Below are 17,320 nucleotides of genomic sequence, written 5' to 3'. Positions count from 1 at the left end.
CATTACACTTCACCATTAATTTACAGTGGGCAGATTCATACTCCAGTTTGCTTTGCATAATTGTCTTTTGTGCTTGCATAATTCATATCCAGAAGAACAAGTTTCGATAAACGTTTCTCCTATATTTTTCCTGGTAAACAGATCAAGTTCCAGGACTTAAGATTAACCCAGTCAATGTCTTATTTATTGGCAGAACAGGTTGGTTATTTCAAGGTAGAATAAGGGTAAAATGAGAAGAATTCTGCTATCAACTTTGGAAACTTACTAAAGCCCGGGTTGCAGAAAGCAAAAGCTACTGTCATAGAATCATAGAATAACAGAATGGTAGAGGTTGGAAGGGACCTTTAGAGATCATCTAGTCCAACCACCCTGCAGAAGCAGGTCAATATAGATCAGGTCACATAGGAACATGTCCAGGCGGGTCTTGAAGACCTCCAAGGAAGGAGACTCCACAACCCCTCTGGGCAGCCTGTGCCAGGGCTCCCTCACCTGAACAGCGAAATAGTTTTTTCTTATATTTCAGTGTAACTTTTTCTGTTCCAGCTTCATCCCATTACCTCTTGTCCTGTTACTATCTACTATAGAATAGAGGGATGTCCCAACCTCCTGACACCCACCCTTTAGATATTTATAAATGTTAATAAGATCTCCCCTCAATCTCCTCCAGACTAAACAGCCCCAGTTCCTGCAGCCTTTCCTCATACGAAAGATCCTCCAGTCCCCTGATCATCTTGGTGGCCCTGTGCTGGACTCTCTCCAGCACTTCCCTGTCCTTCTTGAGCTGAGGAGCCCAGAACTGGACACAGGACTCCAGATGAGGCCTCAACAGGGCAGAGGAGAGGGGGAGAAGAACCTCCCTTGACCTGCTGGCCACACTCTTCTTGATGCATCCCAGGATGCCATTGGCCTTCTTGGCCACAAGGGCACATTGCTGGCTCATATTTACTTTATTATCAACCAGGACTCCCAGGTCTCTCTCTGCAGAGCTGCTCTTCAGCAGTTTGACCTCCAGCCTGTCCTGGTGCGTGGGGTTGTTCCTTCCCAGATGCAGGACTCTGCACTTGTCCTTGTTGAACCTCATGAGGTTCCTCTCTGCCCAATTCTCAAGCCACTCGAGATCCCACTGAATGGCAGCACAGCCTTCTGGGGAATCAGCCAGTCCTCCCAGTCTGGTGCCATCAGGGAACTTGCTGAGGGTCACTCTGTCCCCTCATCCAGGTCGTTGATGAAGATGTTGAACAAGACTGGCCCCAGAACCCATCCCTGTGGAACTCCACTGGCCATAGGCCTCCAACTTGATTCTGTGACACTGATCACCACCCTCTGGGCTCTGTCATTCAGCCAACTCTTGATCCACCTCACTGTCCACACTGCTTGAGCTTTCTGATGAGGATGTTGTGGGAGACAGTGTCAAAAGCCTTGCTGAAGTCAAGGTAGATGACATCCACTGCTCTCCCCTCATTTAGCCAGTCGGTTATGCACTCATAGAAGGATATCAGGTTGGTCAAACAGGATTTCCCCTTGGTGAAGCCACGTTGACTCCCCCTGATAACCATCTTTTCCTTCACATGTTCAGTGATAACATTCAGGATGAGTTGTTCCATCACTTTTCCAGGGATGGAGGTGAGGCTGATCAGCCTGTAGTTTCCTGGGTCATCCTTCCTGCCCTTTTTGAAGACTGGCTTGACATTGGCCTTTCTCCAGTACTCAGACACCTTACCTGTCCTCCATGATTGTTCAAAAATGATGGAGAGAGGCTTAGCAATCACATCAGCCAGCTCTCTCAGCATTCTAGGATGCATCCCATCAGGACGCATTGACTTACGAGCCTTAAGCTTGGCCAACAAGTCTTTAACCTCTTCCTCTTCCACCCAGGGCAAGTCCTCTGCTGTCCTGGCCATCCTGTTATCCTTGCTGGACTGGGCTTCCCGAGGGTCAGCCCTCGGGAAGCCCATTGCATTAATATCTGTAAATATTAATAAGATCCCCCCTCTGTTTTCTCTTTTCTAGACTAAAGAGCCCCAGTTCTTCAAACCAAATCAAGGAACCAATAACAGTTAATACAAAGCTCCCAGTCCCATCCATCCCTATTGCAGGTAGTTGAGTGAGAATAACTCTGTGAAGAGAGCTACACTTGCTCCTTTGGCTGTTTGCCACGCGCACACTTTGTAAGGCTGAGGTATGCACTGAAGTAGTGTTTTTGGTTTCTTAGCTGCTGTTTGCACTTAGGAGAACATTTGCACTGCCATACACTGTTCTCAGTTAAGTGGATTCTCTGCTGTCTGCTACAGCCTTAAAACCAGACCTGGCGCAGACGGTCCAAGGTGAGAATGTTCTCCACAGCGAGCACACTCCTCAAGTACTTCTCAATATAGGCTTCGGAGTCAGCCGAAGCTGCATCTTCAACGTTTGCTGCCATTCTGGCTAGTGCCTCACGCTCTTCAGCTCCTTGAGCATCCTAGGAAGAAGAAACGAAACAACATCCTTTTGAAATAAAATAAACATCTCCCTCCACCAGTCCTGAAGAAAACACATTTTTTAAAACATGCAGGACAGATTCAACATTGTTTTCCCTTAAGCTCAGATGTCTTTTTGGAGATTTCTAAATATAAGCCTCATTATATTGAAGGAATTTGTGCCATGCCAACTGCACGGGTGCTCCTACCACTATCACAGACATCTCAAGCTACACACGGTTATTGTTCTTTCGGCCTTTTGCTTTTGAGAATTTACAGTGAAGCATTGCCATTGATTAGCAAAAGGGATGCATTCAGATATTTTGTAATTAAGAAGTGCTCAAACACATATGGGGCGTTATCTATCCTGTGAGGAAAACAAGATTTCAAGTGACTGGCAAGGAAAAAATAGAACACTGGTTGAGAAACATTTCAACCCAGAGTGCTAAATACAGCAGAACATAAAAGACAGAATCAGGCAGCAATCAGACTTTTGGCTCTTCATGTGTTAATGTTTTTACAAGTGCTCTGATAGAGCATCTGTTTGGAAGGAAAGGATTAGCATCTAACTAGGAACACGCTCAGGAATCAAGAGTTGCATAAAGACTTTACTCAGAAAATGCCAACTTGTTATTTTTTATGTATTCTCGTGCTCCTTACATTAGGCACTTCACCTACTCATCTTTACTCCTCTTTTTCTATCTAAAATGTTTCTTCAAGGATCTGAGCAAATAGATGCTCGCTCAACCAAATACACAGTGACACTGCTAAGACATAGGTTGATGCAAAGCCACAGCACGTAAAGAAATATGCTTAGTGTTTTACAAGAGCCATAGTTTACGCTTGCAGGAGTAAGAGTTAGCATGCTCAAAATAAAGGAAAAATCACACAGTTAGAGGCTCAGCCCATTTCAGGTGCTCTGAATTCTTATTTACCTCTGGAATATTTGAGACTATCTCAAAAGTGACGCCACAGCCAGGAATGGAACTTCGGTGAGACATTCTTCGGAGGAAGCTCTGTGCAAAACCCTACAGGGAAGCAAAAGAAAAGATTTCTTGCTTTAAGGAAAATTATATAACTTGGAGGCAAATAATCTGCTTGTCTGTATTTTAGACGCAGAGAAAGGATTAACTTCCTTCATTGCAAGGTGACCGTTAAACACACACACAAAGCATTGGCGTGTTCTAGAAGTGGGCTTTTTTTTTTTTGGGTAGAGCCCTAGGTGACTTGTCTTGAATATTGACAAGTACGGGCATTAAATTCTTGACCAAAGAGATCGTTATGAAGAATGATTTAAGGGGGCATGGTCATTGTTTATGCTGACTTGGCGCCTTGCAGGGTTAAGAACTGGACTGTTGAATTAATGCGGAGATGAGTCATTCAAAGATGCTGCTGAGACGAACACCCGAGAAAGGTTATTGATGAGGATTTTTAGAAACCTAGCAAAAAAGCCAAAGAATCCGTGTTGAAAAAAAGTAAAACACATCATTGACTGAATCTGTACAAAACAGAATTGATAAAGACTTAACGTAATTATAATTATCGGCACGCTAAAATCTATTGAATACTCTTTTCTAAACAACAGAAAATTCACTGTTCTCTTTCTCAGAAAGAGCTTTTGCCTAATCAAAGCACCAAGAACTCTAGTTCTTCTCTTCTGAGCACTAAAAGCAGTTTAAGTGTTGCCTTCATGTTTTTTGGGTGTGACCACACCCCTTGTGCTCTTGCTTCCGATCTTAACTACAGATGTGCAAACAGAATAACAATTCAGGATTTCTGCTTTGTCATTATCACTGCTAGAGGAAGCTGGATTCTGAGATGGTGCTGAACATAGTCTTCCTCACCATCTTCCTCAAGAATTAAATGCTTTTCAGGACACGATACTGCAAGTGGAATGACAACCATCTGTTTTGCATTTATCAAAACATCCTGCTCTCACCTACATATTATCATGAGAGCACAACCAAATTGGAAAACATACAAGACCCAGAGTGATTAACTTTGACAATATCTGGATGCATAAACAGAAATGGTTAATAGTAATGTGTGAACATACTACAGGACTAGGGAAACACACAAGTTTCTTCTGATGCAGAGTTTTTGCAAAACATGAAGTCCAGGCTCATGAGAAGTTAACTCTGCTTTTTCCACTGTTTGGAGATAAATCACTTAGTAGTTAATTCAAATGGCACTGAGTGGATTAATTAGATGCTATTTGGCCTTTAAAATATATAAAAGATACTATGAAAATTACTTGGCAGTTTAAAGTCTTGATGCGTGCCATTTATACAGTGCTCTCATTCAGGCAGAAATGAAGGTAGATACAAGAAAATAAGAGGCCTAGCAGCAGCATATTGCACAAATCACAGCCTTCACCTCTTCAGGCAGTGACAAACATGGGGTAGAGTGGAGGTGTGAAGGATTCCATGAGCTATACCTGTCTGCCATACACATTGACACAAATGCGCTTGCGTAACACTAATTGCATTTCTGCAGGGTGGCTGAGCTGGACAGTGGCTCTCACGATAAGGTAAACTCTTTCATCTGCTGCTGTTCCTTTACTGAGCTGGATACAGTCGTGGACTGTGGAATCCCATGAGGCTTCTGCTTTCACCTGCAAAGGAAAAAAATGTATCCTCTAATAAGCATAATTAGGTGTATAATTAACTGTAATTAATTAGAGCATAATTAACAAAAATACATAATACATAAATTTTGAGAGTCAGCTTCTCCATTTCACTCCCTATGAAGAAAAATCCCTGCATGTTAGAAGAGGCCATTTAAAAATCAAGATTAGTTTGTCAAATGAAGATGCTGGGATTCAAAATGCCAACTTGCTTAAACTCTAGAATATTTCCTCTTGAAGAAGATCTTTGAATACCCAGGAATACTGCACATAAATTGTAAAATATGCAGAACTACGGGACCATTAGGCCTAATTTATTAAGATAAACCAGAGAGCAACAAGAGATAGCAGTGAAAAATCTTCCTTCACACCACGTAAACTCTCCAATCTGTATTTGAGAAGTACCTTTGCTGAAACATTTCTAGCAATAGAGCAAAAGCTGGAATTTCTCTTCTGGAATGTTAAAAGACAAGAATTACTGAAGATTTAAATGTTTTATCTTCAAGCCATATGAAAATTGGTCTGGTAGCCATCTTTGCAGGCTTTAAAAACAAAACAGAAGAAAGAAACTACCAAATTCATCAGGATAAAAGCTCCTCTCAGAGTAGGAAGAAAAAATGTTAAGATTAAAAAAAAATAAATCAGACATTCTAAACCTAATAGCAAAAACTTTAAATCAATGATTCTAAAGTTATAAAACGATAAGCTCTGTGGCGAAAGGGAGTATAATGAATGCAACAATCCAGAGGTAAATATGTCAACTGTAGCAACAGTTCAGACTGTTTTTTTTTAAGATGGGGGCTTCTGTATTCCAGTTTGCTCAGGATTTTGCTTTGGACTTTGGAACACAAACTAAGGATCTCAAGCTTTTGTACTACTTGCATTTAGACAGAGGAAGATCCTTGAGTTTTGTTATTTTTCAAATCACAGTTATACTCCTAGCGAATATCCCTTGAAAACACAAATGAGTCATGCAAGAAACAAGTGTTGTATCCTTTGTATGCCATCTTGGATGCATTATTTTCAGATCTGAATATATAAAAAGAATTTTAAAAGACTCCTAAGCTAAATATAGAGGTCTGAATTTCTGCTTACCTCACTATCATGATGCTTCACAATCTGCAGTTCGAAGAATTCCTCTTCTTCTTCTGCAACAAGAGTAGCATCCCACCCGCCCGCTTCTGGGTCATCAAGGTTATCTTGGGAACTGAAGTCATCAGCTAGAAACAAAAGCAAATGCAGAAGGTGAGGAGAGACAAAGTGACTACCTTTTTTAAAAACACCTGCAAGTTATGAATTCACATTTTCATCACTAACTGCCCATCTTGGCTACTCACACTCTACCTGCAAAAGAAAAACTCCCCACATTCTTCCACTTCAAAAGAATCTCATTTCTAGTCTGGAAGTGTGCACAAAGATTTAGGGATACAGACCCAAGTGTGCCTTACAAAGCCCTCTATTGTGCAGGAATCTCCTCCAGTTGTAAACATGCCCTCCTTCCTCACAGGTGTCTTTTAAGGACTACTGCTCAATCATAATAAGTACATTGCTCATCTGGCATTAGTTAGGTGATGGAGATATTTGTTTTTCTAATAAAGTTAAGCTGCTGGTTGTACAAGTAAAAATATAGTACTCTTAGATCATTATTAAACAAATCCTTAATCTGTTTTTTGAGAAGAGCTCAACCTCTTCTGGCTCAAGTCTCACACCATGAATGAATTATTAACTAGCCCCTCTCTGAAGCCATTTGATGTATCACTGCGCTTTTTGAGGTGAACAAACCATAACTGGGAACAGCATTGCAGCAAAGACATCCTTGCCCTCACCTGATGTTTCTAATCCAAGTGTTAACCCTCTTTCAAACATCTTAACAAGGATTTGTTCAACTGATTAGGCACTGTTGGCTACCTGGACTACTCTGGTGTTGCTGCTTTGATGGCTACAATTTCCCATCTTTGCTATAGGTGTCTGACAAATGCACTATTCAAACTGTATTGAAGCATACATTGTTTAAAGAAACACATACAAACGCACTCTGTAAAACTAACTTGAGCTTATCATGCCACGGGTTTTTGATATGCAAATATTATTACCAATGACTTCACATTTTCTTCAGTTAAGAAACTGTAGGACACTGATCACTGCTGCATCCTTCTGAGACCTCAGGAAGCACATTCCCAACACTATTTTTTCCTCTACTCTGGCTTTTGCTGTTTGGTCCCTCAGGAGTACTCATTTTCCTATTTCTATTTAATTAATTAAATATCTTCAAAACACTGGGATTATTAAAACCTTTGTCTCCTTCCATATATAATGCCGTGAATTTTGAAACTTAAACAAGATGTTTCAGTGAAAAATGTGCACTCTCAAATTATTCTACCGGCCATTCCAGGCATTTCTTCATTTTATTAGCTTGCTCAAATTCTTCAATGCCATTGGCTGTACAAAGTTTATTTCAAAGTACTCTGTCATTTTGAAAGCCACTTACCATTCAAGTCAAGGAAAATAACAGGAATGTGAGTCTCCATACCAGGCACAGGAGTCCTAAAATGTAAGACAGGAGACAATGGTGGCATTTAAACTAACACAGATTTACCCAGCACACGTACCTTACGATACAAGTGTGCAGTACATTACATTCAGTACAACTGCAATTTTGAGCCAGACCATTGATAACCTTGGCAAACAGCTTTATTTTAAGCTACTATTGCAGATTCTGAGACTTGAATAAATTGCCATCTTTTTTTTTATACCGTCTCCTTTGGAATTCTTATATTCTTTGACCTCTGCTTTCAGAAATATTTTCTTGCTCTAAAATGCTAACAGCAAAATTAAGTTTACTTACTCTGACATGCACATTTATTAAATGCAAACCCCTCTGCATTGGTGATGGTAGTGAAGACAGCAGAGTCAGAATCAGAAAATCCAGTGTCAGAGTTTTTAAACCACAGAATCCCAGAATGGTGGGGGTTGGAAGGGCCCTCCAGAGCTCATCCAGCCCAACTCCCTGTGCAAAAGCAGGTTCCTCATGATCAGGGGGCACAGGAATGTGTCCAGGCAGGTTTAGAAACTTCCCGAGAAGGAGATTCCACACCCTCCCTGGGCAGCCTGGGCCAGGGCTCCCTCACCCTCACAGTAAAGTTGTTCATATCCATGTTCCAGTGGATCCTCCTGTGGTCCAGGTTGTGCCAGTTACCCCTAGTCCTACCACTGGCCACCACAGAAGAAAGACTAGTCCCATTCTCTTGACATCTGCCCTCTAGGTATTTATAAATGCTGATAAGATCAAATATTAAACACTGATGCAGCCACACTACACTTTCCTACAAAATATATATATTTAAGACTCAAAGCTACCATTTAAGGTGTATTTCATATCGTGGAAGAAGGGGTAATGCAGGTGGTGCTCTCTAATATTCCATAGCTTAGAACTTTTAAGCTACACAACATGAATAATGTATATGAAGCACAAAAGGCTTGAAGACTGTGTCCTGGTTTCATCTGCGACAGAGTTAATTTTCTTCATGGTAGCTGGTACCATGCTGTGGTTTGAATTTATTAAGAGAATAATGTTTTAAAGCGTTAGTGCTCACTCTAAATGAAGGAGTTTTTCAGGTTCCCATGCTCTGCCAGTGAGGAGGTGCACAAGGAGCTGGGAGGGAGCATGGCCAGAAGAGCTGACCCAAAGGGCTATTCCATACTACAGGATGTCATGTCCAGTACAGAAACCTGGGTGAGATGGCAGGAAGGAGCAGATGGCTACCAAGGCATTGGTCAGCATGCAGTGAGCAATTGCTCTAGGCATCACTTAACTGTCTTGGGTTTTATTTCTCTCTTTTGTTATCTTCCTTTTCATTACTCAAACTGTTTTTATCTCAACCCACAAGTTTTATTTTTTTCAATTCTTCTCCCCACCCCACTCTGGGGTAGAGAGGAGTAAGATGCTGCGCGGTGCTTAGTTGTTGGTTGAGATTAAACTGTGACAAGATAACAAGCTCCTTGTTATAGTCTTAGCTGTAAAAAAAAGGGCTGTAGCCATCTCATGACAAACTTGGTCTTGATTAAGTTGACGGTGAATAAGAGCAGGCTGGAGTCTTATGTAAAATATCAACGTGCTTGAATCATACTAAACCTTTCCTCTGGTGTAAAGGTGTTCAAAACAGATTCTCCTTCAAGTAAATTTTCTGTAGTTTTGCTAGTCAAACACTTTGATGTGAAAGTTGATGTGTTTCCAACACACAGTTGCCATTTTTCTGTTTCAGAAGTCCTAGCTTCAACAAACTTCAGCTTAAAACCCCATGATGCTCAATTCCATCAATAAACACTGTTAGAAGTGTGCTCAGAAAAACATTTCAGAAAGTTCAAAGCATCTGAAGACAAGAGATTTGAAGTGAAACAACCTTGCTTATCTGCAGTAGTTATTATTCACAGCTGCTACAGCATGTAGTAAAACTACAGACTAGCGTAGTTTACTATTTTTAATGTTTAGAAAATTACATGTAACACTTGCTGACTAAGCAAACTTTGCGCTCAAACCAGGGGCGCAACAAAATGCTTCTGTAGGTGCAATGTTATTATGACAGAGCAGTCTTTTAAGTGAATGAACTAGGTAATTAACATATCAGCTAATTTTTTAAAATGGTAAGTGCAGTAGTAATAAATATTGATTCTGTTTTTTTTTCAGAAGGTCTTAATTATACTCTGATCAATAATGGTACCGTTTACTAAATAACATTTCTGGATCTCAGATACACAACCTAATAAAACAATTTGAGCAAGAGGCCTAATTTTAACAACTTTTCTCATACAGTGTACAGAGGCCAGATTAAGGAAAACAAAAAATGGCAACCATCCAAGCCCGGAAGAGGCCATGTATCATTTTTACATCCATTCTTGCATATGGCACTGTATGTTCATACCATTCTGCTGGAGCTCCAGGGATCCCACTGCCAGCTGAAGGAACCATAACAGCATTCCTTTCTTCAGTGAGCGTCAGTCTCATCTCTAAAAGCTGTGCTTCCCGATCTGCATCATCTTCTGTTTTATCTGGAGAAGCAGGATGTCAGCCAGGACAACAGAGAGCATTTCTTACTCAGTGCCTTTATCATGTGTTGATGATTTTATATCATCCATAATAGAATAAATCCCACTCTGCTCAGAAATTCAACACACAAAGAGGAAACACACCATATACAAGAACAATGAACACTTTTATATAGGCTTCTCTAACTTTAGTTTCACTGAAAACAAATTAACGGTGAGTTCAGAGATGCAACTCTCCGTTAACAACTTCTCTGCATTTTACAACATATTAGGATAATAAGTGTGTGCACATGTCTCTCAACCTGTCCCTATTGTTATCTTTAACAGTATTTTGCTTACCAGGCTTCCCAACGAGTTTTTGCAATTGTTGATCGAGATACTCTTGACGCTTTGTTAAGGCACAGAGCCACTTCCGACGGAGCCTCTCCAAATCCCTGTCCTGCAAAAGGGGAGAGTAGTCATGTTAAATGTTGATCCAGGAAAGTCAAGGCTTCCTATCTGTGGCTTACACATTTCCTCAACCCTTCTGCTCATCCTGTACCCAAGAAGTAGATATGCAAGAGTAGATCTCTAAGCAATCACTCAGCTTTTCTCTATTTTCTTTTGCATGAGACAACTTAAACAGAAACACAGAATGGTTGTGGTTGGAAAGGACCTCTGGAGATTATCCAGTCCAGCCCTGCTCTGTGCCCAAAGCAGGATCAACCACAGCAGCTTGGTCAGGGCCATGTCCAGTCGGTCTTTGAATATCTCCAGTGATGGAAACTCCCAAACCTCTCTGGGCAATCTGTTCTAGCACTTGACCACCAACTTCTGTGCAGACTCACTGCCTCTTGTCTGTTCACTGAATATCATCAAGAAGAGCCTGGCTCTGTCTTCTTTACCCCTTCCCACTTACATACATTGACAGGATCTCAGCTGAGCCTTTTGTTCTCCTTAAGGCTAAATAGCCCCAGTTATCTTAGCCTTTCTATACAGGTCCAAACCTTTAACTTTCTATATCTTAAAGTATTTTTTCTTGCCAGCCTGAGGCATCTCTTTTCCTAGCTGTTATTCTGTACTAGCCAGCGGACAAACTTCACTTTATAGATCACCTTTGCCCCCAAACTAGTCTAAAAATCACCAACAGCCACTACCTTGAGGCAAACTTGGAAATCCCAGTCCTTATTCATGACTCAGCATTCACAGGGTTTCGCAGGCTCACCTGCATCATGTCATCATCCCTAGTTAAGCCTTTTGCAACTAAGCCTTTGAAAATATTTTTTCTGAAGTGCTTCTGTCCTTCAAAATAACCACCTCAATATCCTCAAGAACATTCAGTTCATTTGTCTCTGGTGTAGAAATGCTCAGAAATGATGAATGATACTCTACACGCAGCATGTTGGGTGCCACGAAGATGAGCTATCAGCTCAGAGATGCCTTCAGGCAAGCCTCTTTTATGGTAACAGTAGTTCAGATTCATTCCACATCAAACTATAACAAAATACTTTGTTGAGAAAAAATGGGTGGATGCAAAACTATAACCTACAGTTGTATTACTCACCTGCAGACTCCTACTCTGGAATCTGTCAGAGAGCATTGAACCTAAATCTCTGGTTGCTTGCATTATACAAAGTTGAGATCTATAATGGTGATGATGTCCTTTTCTTATTCAGAAAAAGATGAAAAATATATCACAGATATTGTACCTTATCAGCTCTCCTTTAAGGCTCATGTTTCTGTAATATTATACATAAAAACATAGTGTGCCGATTTTGGTAGTTTTATCACAGCTGTCTTAGGGTTCCAGGAACAGAATCTGCCTTGGTCTACCAAGGGTTGATTACTCTGCAGTGTGCTCCAGCTCTCACACGTTACACATTCATAACAAGAAACACCATGAAGTACTTTTGACTGCATCTTTTGACACTTCTGTGCCTGCTGTTCTTTGATGAGAATAGACACAACCTAACTATAGTGTGTCAAGAAGGAAGTCTCCTTCCCCCAAAACACCAAAACCTGACAGCAGTAGGAGCTTTTTAGAAATAGACATTTAAGGGCTCTTGTTCATTCTCCTCCTCCTCTCTAATCCACCACAGCACAATTTTGTAGCATAATCATCTATGCAGTTCTTAGGCTTTTAGTCCCTTCAGAAGAGAGAATCTCTGCATAACCAACCAGTACCGCAAAGAGAAAAGGTTGATTCTCTTCTAATGTGTTCTAATCTGAAAATACCTGAGTTCATAAGAAGAGAGGATTCAAAATTTTTACCTGATAGCTGTCCATTTCATCCTCTTCTTCCTAGGTCAAAACACACAAAAAAAAAGTCATAAAAACTTTTTGACAGCAGGGAACATACTGAATTCAAAAGGTGTAGCTATTTTAAGCAACGTTAGGAGTCTTGTATAAGAGTCTGAGCTTAGCTATGGTATGATCGTGGAATTAAAACATATTGAAATGCCAAAGGTTTGCTGCTATCAGCTCATCTAAACACAAACTACAACAATCCTATAATTATAATGGGAAAAAAATCACAGAAATAGCTCTAGAAGATATCTTCATAATTGGAAGCAAGCAGAATGCTTATATTACCCTTTGAAACCTGTTGACCTTGGACAGCAAAGAAAAACACATTGGTTTACTTTCAAGAGTTAAGTCTAAATGTTACAGCAAGCACTGAAAAATCAAATTCTGGGATAAAGGATTCAAGGAAAGCTTGCTGCAGCATTTAGAGGGGAAAATTGTAAATGTCTAAGTCTATTGTTAGAGAGTTAGAATAACTCTCTCTGCTTCACCAGGAGCCGCAACATTGACCTTTGACATTTTGATTTCCATTATTTTCTGATGGGAGACACCTCCTTTCATTTTTGACATTTGTCACAAGCAGAGCCCCTTGCAATGAGTGTAAGCACAACTGCCACTCCTGCACACTGAATGGAAAAGCAATGAGGACTCCAATCCTCACTGAGATATTACTTATCTATTTAAGTATTAACAACTCACTGGAGTCTACTTTTGTATCTTAATAATGAAAGCAAACACTTAGCTAAGCTAAAATTAAAAAGCCATACAGAAGAGGCATATTCTTAGTTCAAGATCTTTAGAAAATCTTCCATATTCCATAAATACTGATTTACTTGAGCTGGATAAATGCTAATAAAGGGACTAAAAATCCAGGCGCTCAAGTAAGCAATTGGACTAATAAAACATGGTTTTCAATAGCCCTTTCCCCTGTGGGTTATCAGTGTCAGACACAACTCACTAGCCTCTCTCTCAAGACGAGCTTAAGTCTTTCTTCTTGAAAGAATTTGTTTTTTCGTGGACCACCAGCTCTGTTAAATACAGTTAAAACTGGCCGATGGATCACAAACTCAGTGGGGAAGAAACAGGGTGAGACCAGACAGGATGCTCATCTGAGACTTGCCCTATTATGAAACAGGCTAAAAGGGGCATGTGCATGTTGAAGGTTTGTAATAGCTATCAATAACACTGTCTCAGAAGAGAAGCGTCTTGTAAAGAACTTGATCCATTTAGGAGAAAAACAGTTCACTTGCTCTGTAGGATGTGGGTAATGGGGACTACTATGACAGAAGGGCAGCTAAAAAGCCTGTAGGCAGAGTCACTAGCATAAGCATAATGACATAGAAAAGCAAAATCCTACCTAGGATGTCACTGAAAAGTGAGATTTCTGCACAGGCAAAAAAAAAAAAAATCCCCTTTTTGTACCCCTGACACACATAAGCCAAGGGACTGCTCAGGTTAGGAAACAACAAAAAGCCCAACTACCTCAGATCTCAAAGAGAAAAAAACAATTCTAATTAAGCAAAGAATAGTGAGCAGACAAGCATTGAATCATACTCTGTCAACAGGGTAAATGTTCCGGAAAGCTGGGAGATATCCCAAAAACTACTTGACATTTAGTTGGCTTTGTCTCAAGTAGGGCAGCTAATCAAGCAAATCGAGAGACTTACTTGTTCTGTTGCACCAGACTGTTAACTCAGAGGAGTGACTAAATTTTGACTTAACTGTAGGGGGGGAAGAAGTCTAACTACACTAGCCTCAGAAAGGCAATCTCTAAAAAGAGATCAAGATTACTTGCACTTTAAGATGCAGTGCTTCTGAGGTTGTCAAACAACTCGTCAATATATACTATAGGCTAACAGCTGGCTCTAACATTTGTAACTCGTACACTATTTGAATCTATGATCCATTGACTTATTTTAATTGGAACACTTATTTAAAATTGCTGCAATATATAGAATTCGAAGTAAAATCTACTGGACAAACTCCTAATGAATTTTAGGAACTTTGGCATATTCTTTTTTCTTTGAATGGTGTGTTAAGGCTGTGCTACTTTTAAGAATAGGGGAAAAAAAACCCCTAAAATTAAAACCAGAAGAGACACAGAAGGCAGTCTTAGAAATATTATTTTCCATAGAAAATGATTTCTGATTCAGAAGAACTTCCACAACACTTTCTGAAATACAGAGCTTTAAACTATTCTGAATAATCCCTAAAACCATCATCAAAGCAGTTCTGACAATTCTTTGTGACCTTGCTTCATGCACGTAAGAAGTAGGTTCAGAAAATATCCCCCAAAACAAAACTGACACTTGAAATGAATGGGGCTGCCTCCAACTGCAACAAACTTAGGACATCACTTTATGCTTTTACATGTCTTAGAACTAGTCATAGCTGACAGGAAATAGTCACACTCTTACCTGATAGTTTTCAGGTACTTTCTGTGACTTGACGTGTTTTATTTGAACACAGCCAATGCCAACAGATAATATGGATTCCTCCATCAGTGGCAAAGTCCCAGATTCCTGTACAGATCTTACTTCAACCTGAATTCGTCGAGATTGCCCCTGCCCAAGAGAACAATTTGAAATGCTTGGAAAGAAAGAAAAAAAAAAAAAAATCTAAAATGCTGAAAGCTTAATGACAGAGAGACCTCTACTGGCAGCCATTTGCAACGAACAACCCCTTTGCAGGGAACAAAAGTGATGAGTATTGCAATCTCAATGACCCAGTGCTCTAAAGAAACCCCTTTCTGTTGCAAGTATTTATGTTTACAGAATTTATATATTCACAGAAGGAAAAATAAAGTTCAGCGTTCATCAGCTCCACAGTTTACTTTTATGGAGAGTTTTCAGAACATACACTTAGAGGATTTTAATGTTAATACTTCTGAAGGTGGAAAGTAAGATTTCTTCCTCACCTACAAGAGAATATTCTAATAAAAGGGAGAAAAGAAAATAGTCTAATTTGGTAAGCTACTCGAATTTCAGTGAACTTTTCTTGATTCTGGTCTCCTTGATTTCAAAATGTTTACCCACTGATGCTATCAATTTAGTAAATAACTGTTCTTTAGTAAGATTCATAGGAAAAAAAACCCCAAATATAAATAATCAAACAAGCTGTGCAGTTCAGAGGTGCAGCCTGTATCCAACTAACGCTTAGTGTTCTTTGGGAAACAGCTTATCGCTTAAAAATGTTAACTACTCAGTTAAGCATTAACAATCTAATGCGTGTAGAATTCAAAGAACAAAGAAGTGGTTGGCTGGAAGGATCAAATAAACGGGAACTCTGGACCTCTTTAAAAAATAATTAAGTTCAGTCGAGATCGATGTTCTTTTTACCAGGTGCTATCACAGAACTGGGAGCAGAACATAGCATAAAGATTACAGGTAAGCCTTTGATCTCCTTTCCATCTGAGCTTATGCACACTGGCAGTTCACAAAACACAGGAGGACTCCACTTTCTTCCATTTTATGTCCGTTTCACATAAGATCACATTTTGTGTCTAAGCTTGACAGTTCCTCACATGTCATCCTTTTAACCATACAAAACAGCAGCTTCTTAGCTTTCCACAGGCTCTTTTCACAGCTCAAAACCTGTATGTGCTGCCTTACCTGCCTGAGCTGGAAGATGCCCCCTGTGCATACATCCTTGGCTGGAGTCACCTCAACTGGGCAGTATTCTCCATTCTCATTTAGCTCTAGAATTTGAACCCAGAGCTCTAATTTGCGGGTTACTTCACTCCATCTGCAAAACATATCAAATATTATTTCTTCTTTTTCCCTTCTTCCTCCAAGAAAGAAAAAAACACCACAGCATTAGATCACGCTGCAGATTGCAGAAGCAAAGGAACACCTCAATAGATGCACCATTTGTGAATATATAGGGTTACTAGTTGTGAAGTGCTTATGAATTTTACTGACAAATATTTTAGTCAAACATCAAAACTAACCCTCTTATTGATTTCAATACAAACCCCATTTCCACTGTACTCTTAACATTTAAGCTCTGGTCTCACCCACTGCCACAGAAACCCAGTGCTGTCAGCACAATCAGATTCATGCAGAAGACAGCAGAATGGGCACTTTCCTGAACTTCATCATACTACTGCCTTCTCTCCTATTCTTCCAAGACCTTAAATAAGAAACAAACACTTTTGTAACTCTTAAAATTACAACAGAAGAGGATACTTATTACTCAGCTACCAAATGTGACTCACTACTTAACAGCATCTTGTTTCCATCTCCTCTTTGCCATATCTTCCTGACACTAAAATTTCCCTATATTTAGCTTAATAATCAACATGCTCAACACAAGCTTCTGATGGAAGTAAGAAGAGAAATTACTGCCAATAAATTGAAGTGCAGAGCTGCCTTCTAATTGGACAGGCAAAACAACCCACATTAAAGAAAATGGTGCTAAGCTTACTTTGGGGATAACAAATAGCTGCAAGCAAAAAAAGCAACCTCCTTCCATCCAATTACCATACTGTTGCATATTTACTCCAGTTGAAGTAATTAGCAATACAGGTCTTCCAGTGAAAGCATTAGAGTGATGACATCTTATGCCCAAGAATGAATTGGAGTCAGATTTTGAATAAATATATCAAAACAATCATCTTACTGTTTAAGACTTGTTATCTCTTTCTGGTAACAATATAAAGGAAGATAATCAACTTGCTTTTTTGTTAAACACTACTTATGCATTGGAGTTTGTCTAAGTAAAAGAGACTGCAAATTCCTTCAAGTTTTACCACTTTTCATTTGAAACAGAGATGGGCATTTCTCATCTTTCACTTTTTTAAAGTCTAGCGACACATGGCATGGTGCTTTTCCAATAGACAGAATCTATGTTTGAGACAGATACAGTCTCAAACACATTCAGTTGTCATCAGTTCCAAATGTGACCATTTATC

General features: G+C 39.8%; 1 protein-coding gene across 6 annotated transcripts in view; it reads right to left on the bottom strand.

Annotated features, from left to right (window-relative positions):
• Window positions 1–17,320, bottom strand: part of KIF13B (kinesin family member 13B) — a 132,074-nt gene that overhangs the window by 30,394 nt on the left and 84,360 nt on the right. For all 6 annotated transcript variants that reach the window (XM_061990138.1, XM_061990141.1, XM_061990140.1 and 3 more), the window contains exons 24-33: window positions 16,020–16,152; window positions 14,826–14,972; window positions 12,376–12,405; window positions 10,465–10,564; window positions 10,002–10,128; window positions 7,571–7,626; window positions 6,178–6,302; window positions 4,894–5,070; window positions 3,392–3,484; window positions 2,306–2,458 (exon numbers count right to left, since the gene is read on the bottom strand). In XM_061990138.1, the coding sequence (XP_061846122.1) occupies window positions 2,306–2,458; window positions 3,392–3,484; window positions 4,894–5,070; window positions 6,178–6,302; window positions 7,571–7,626; window positions 10,002–10,128; window positions 10,465–10,564; window positions 12,376–12,405; window positions 14,826–14,972; window positions 16,020–16,152 (1,141 nt within the window). The remainder of the gene's footprint in view (window positions 1–2,305; window positions 2,459–3,391; window positions 3,485–4,893; window positions 5,071–6,177; window positions 6,303–7,570; window positions 7,627–10,001; window positions 10,129–10,464; window positions 10,565–12,375; window positions 12,406–14,825; window positions 14,973–16,019; window positions 16,153–17,320) is intronic.

Source organism: Colius striatus, chromosome 2 (assembly GCF_028858725.1).
Source record: "Colius striatus isolate bColStr4 chromosome 2, bColStr4.1.hap1, whole genome shotgun sequence".
NCBI classification, from domain to species: domain Eukaryota; kingdom Metazoa; phylum Chordata; class Aves; order Coliiformes; family Coliidae; genus Colius; species Colius striatus.
The sequence above is the reverse complement of the archived record's forward strand: the minus strand, read 5'-3'. Positions and strand labels throughout refer to the sequence as shown.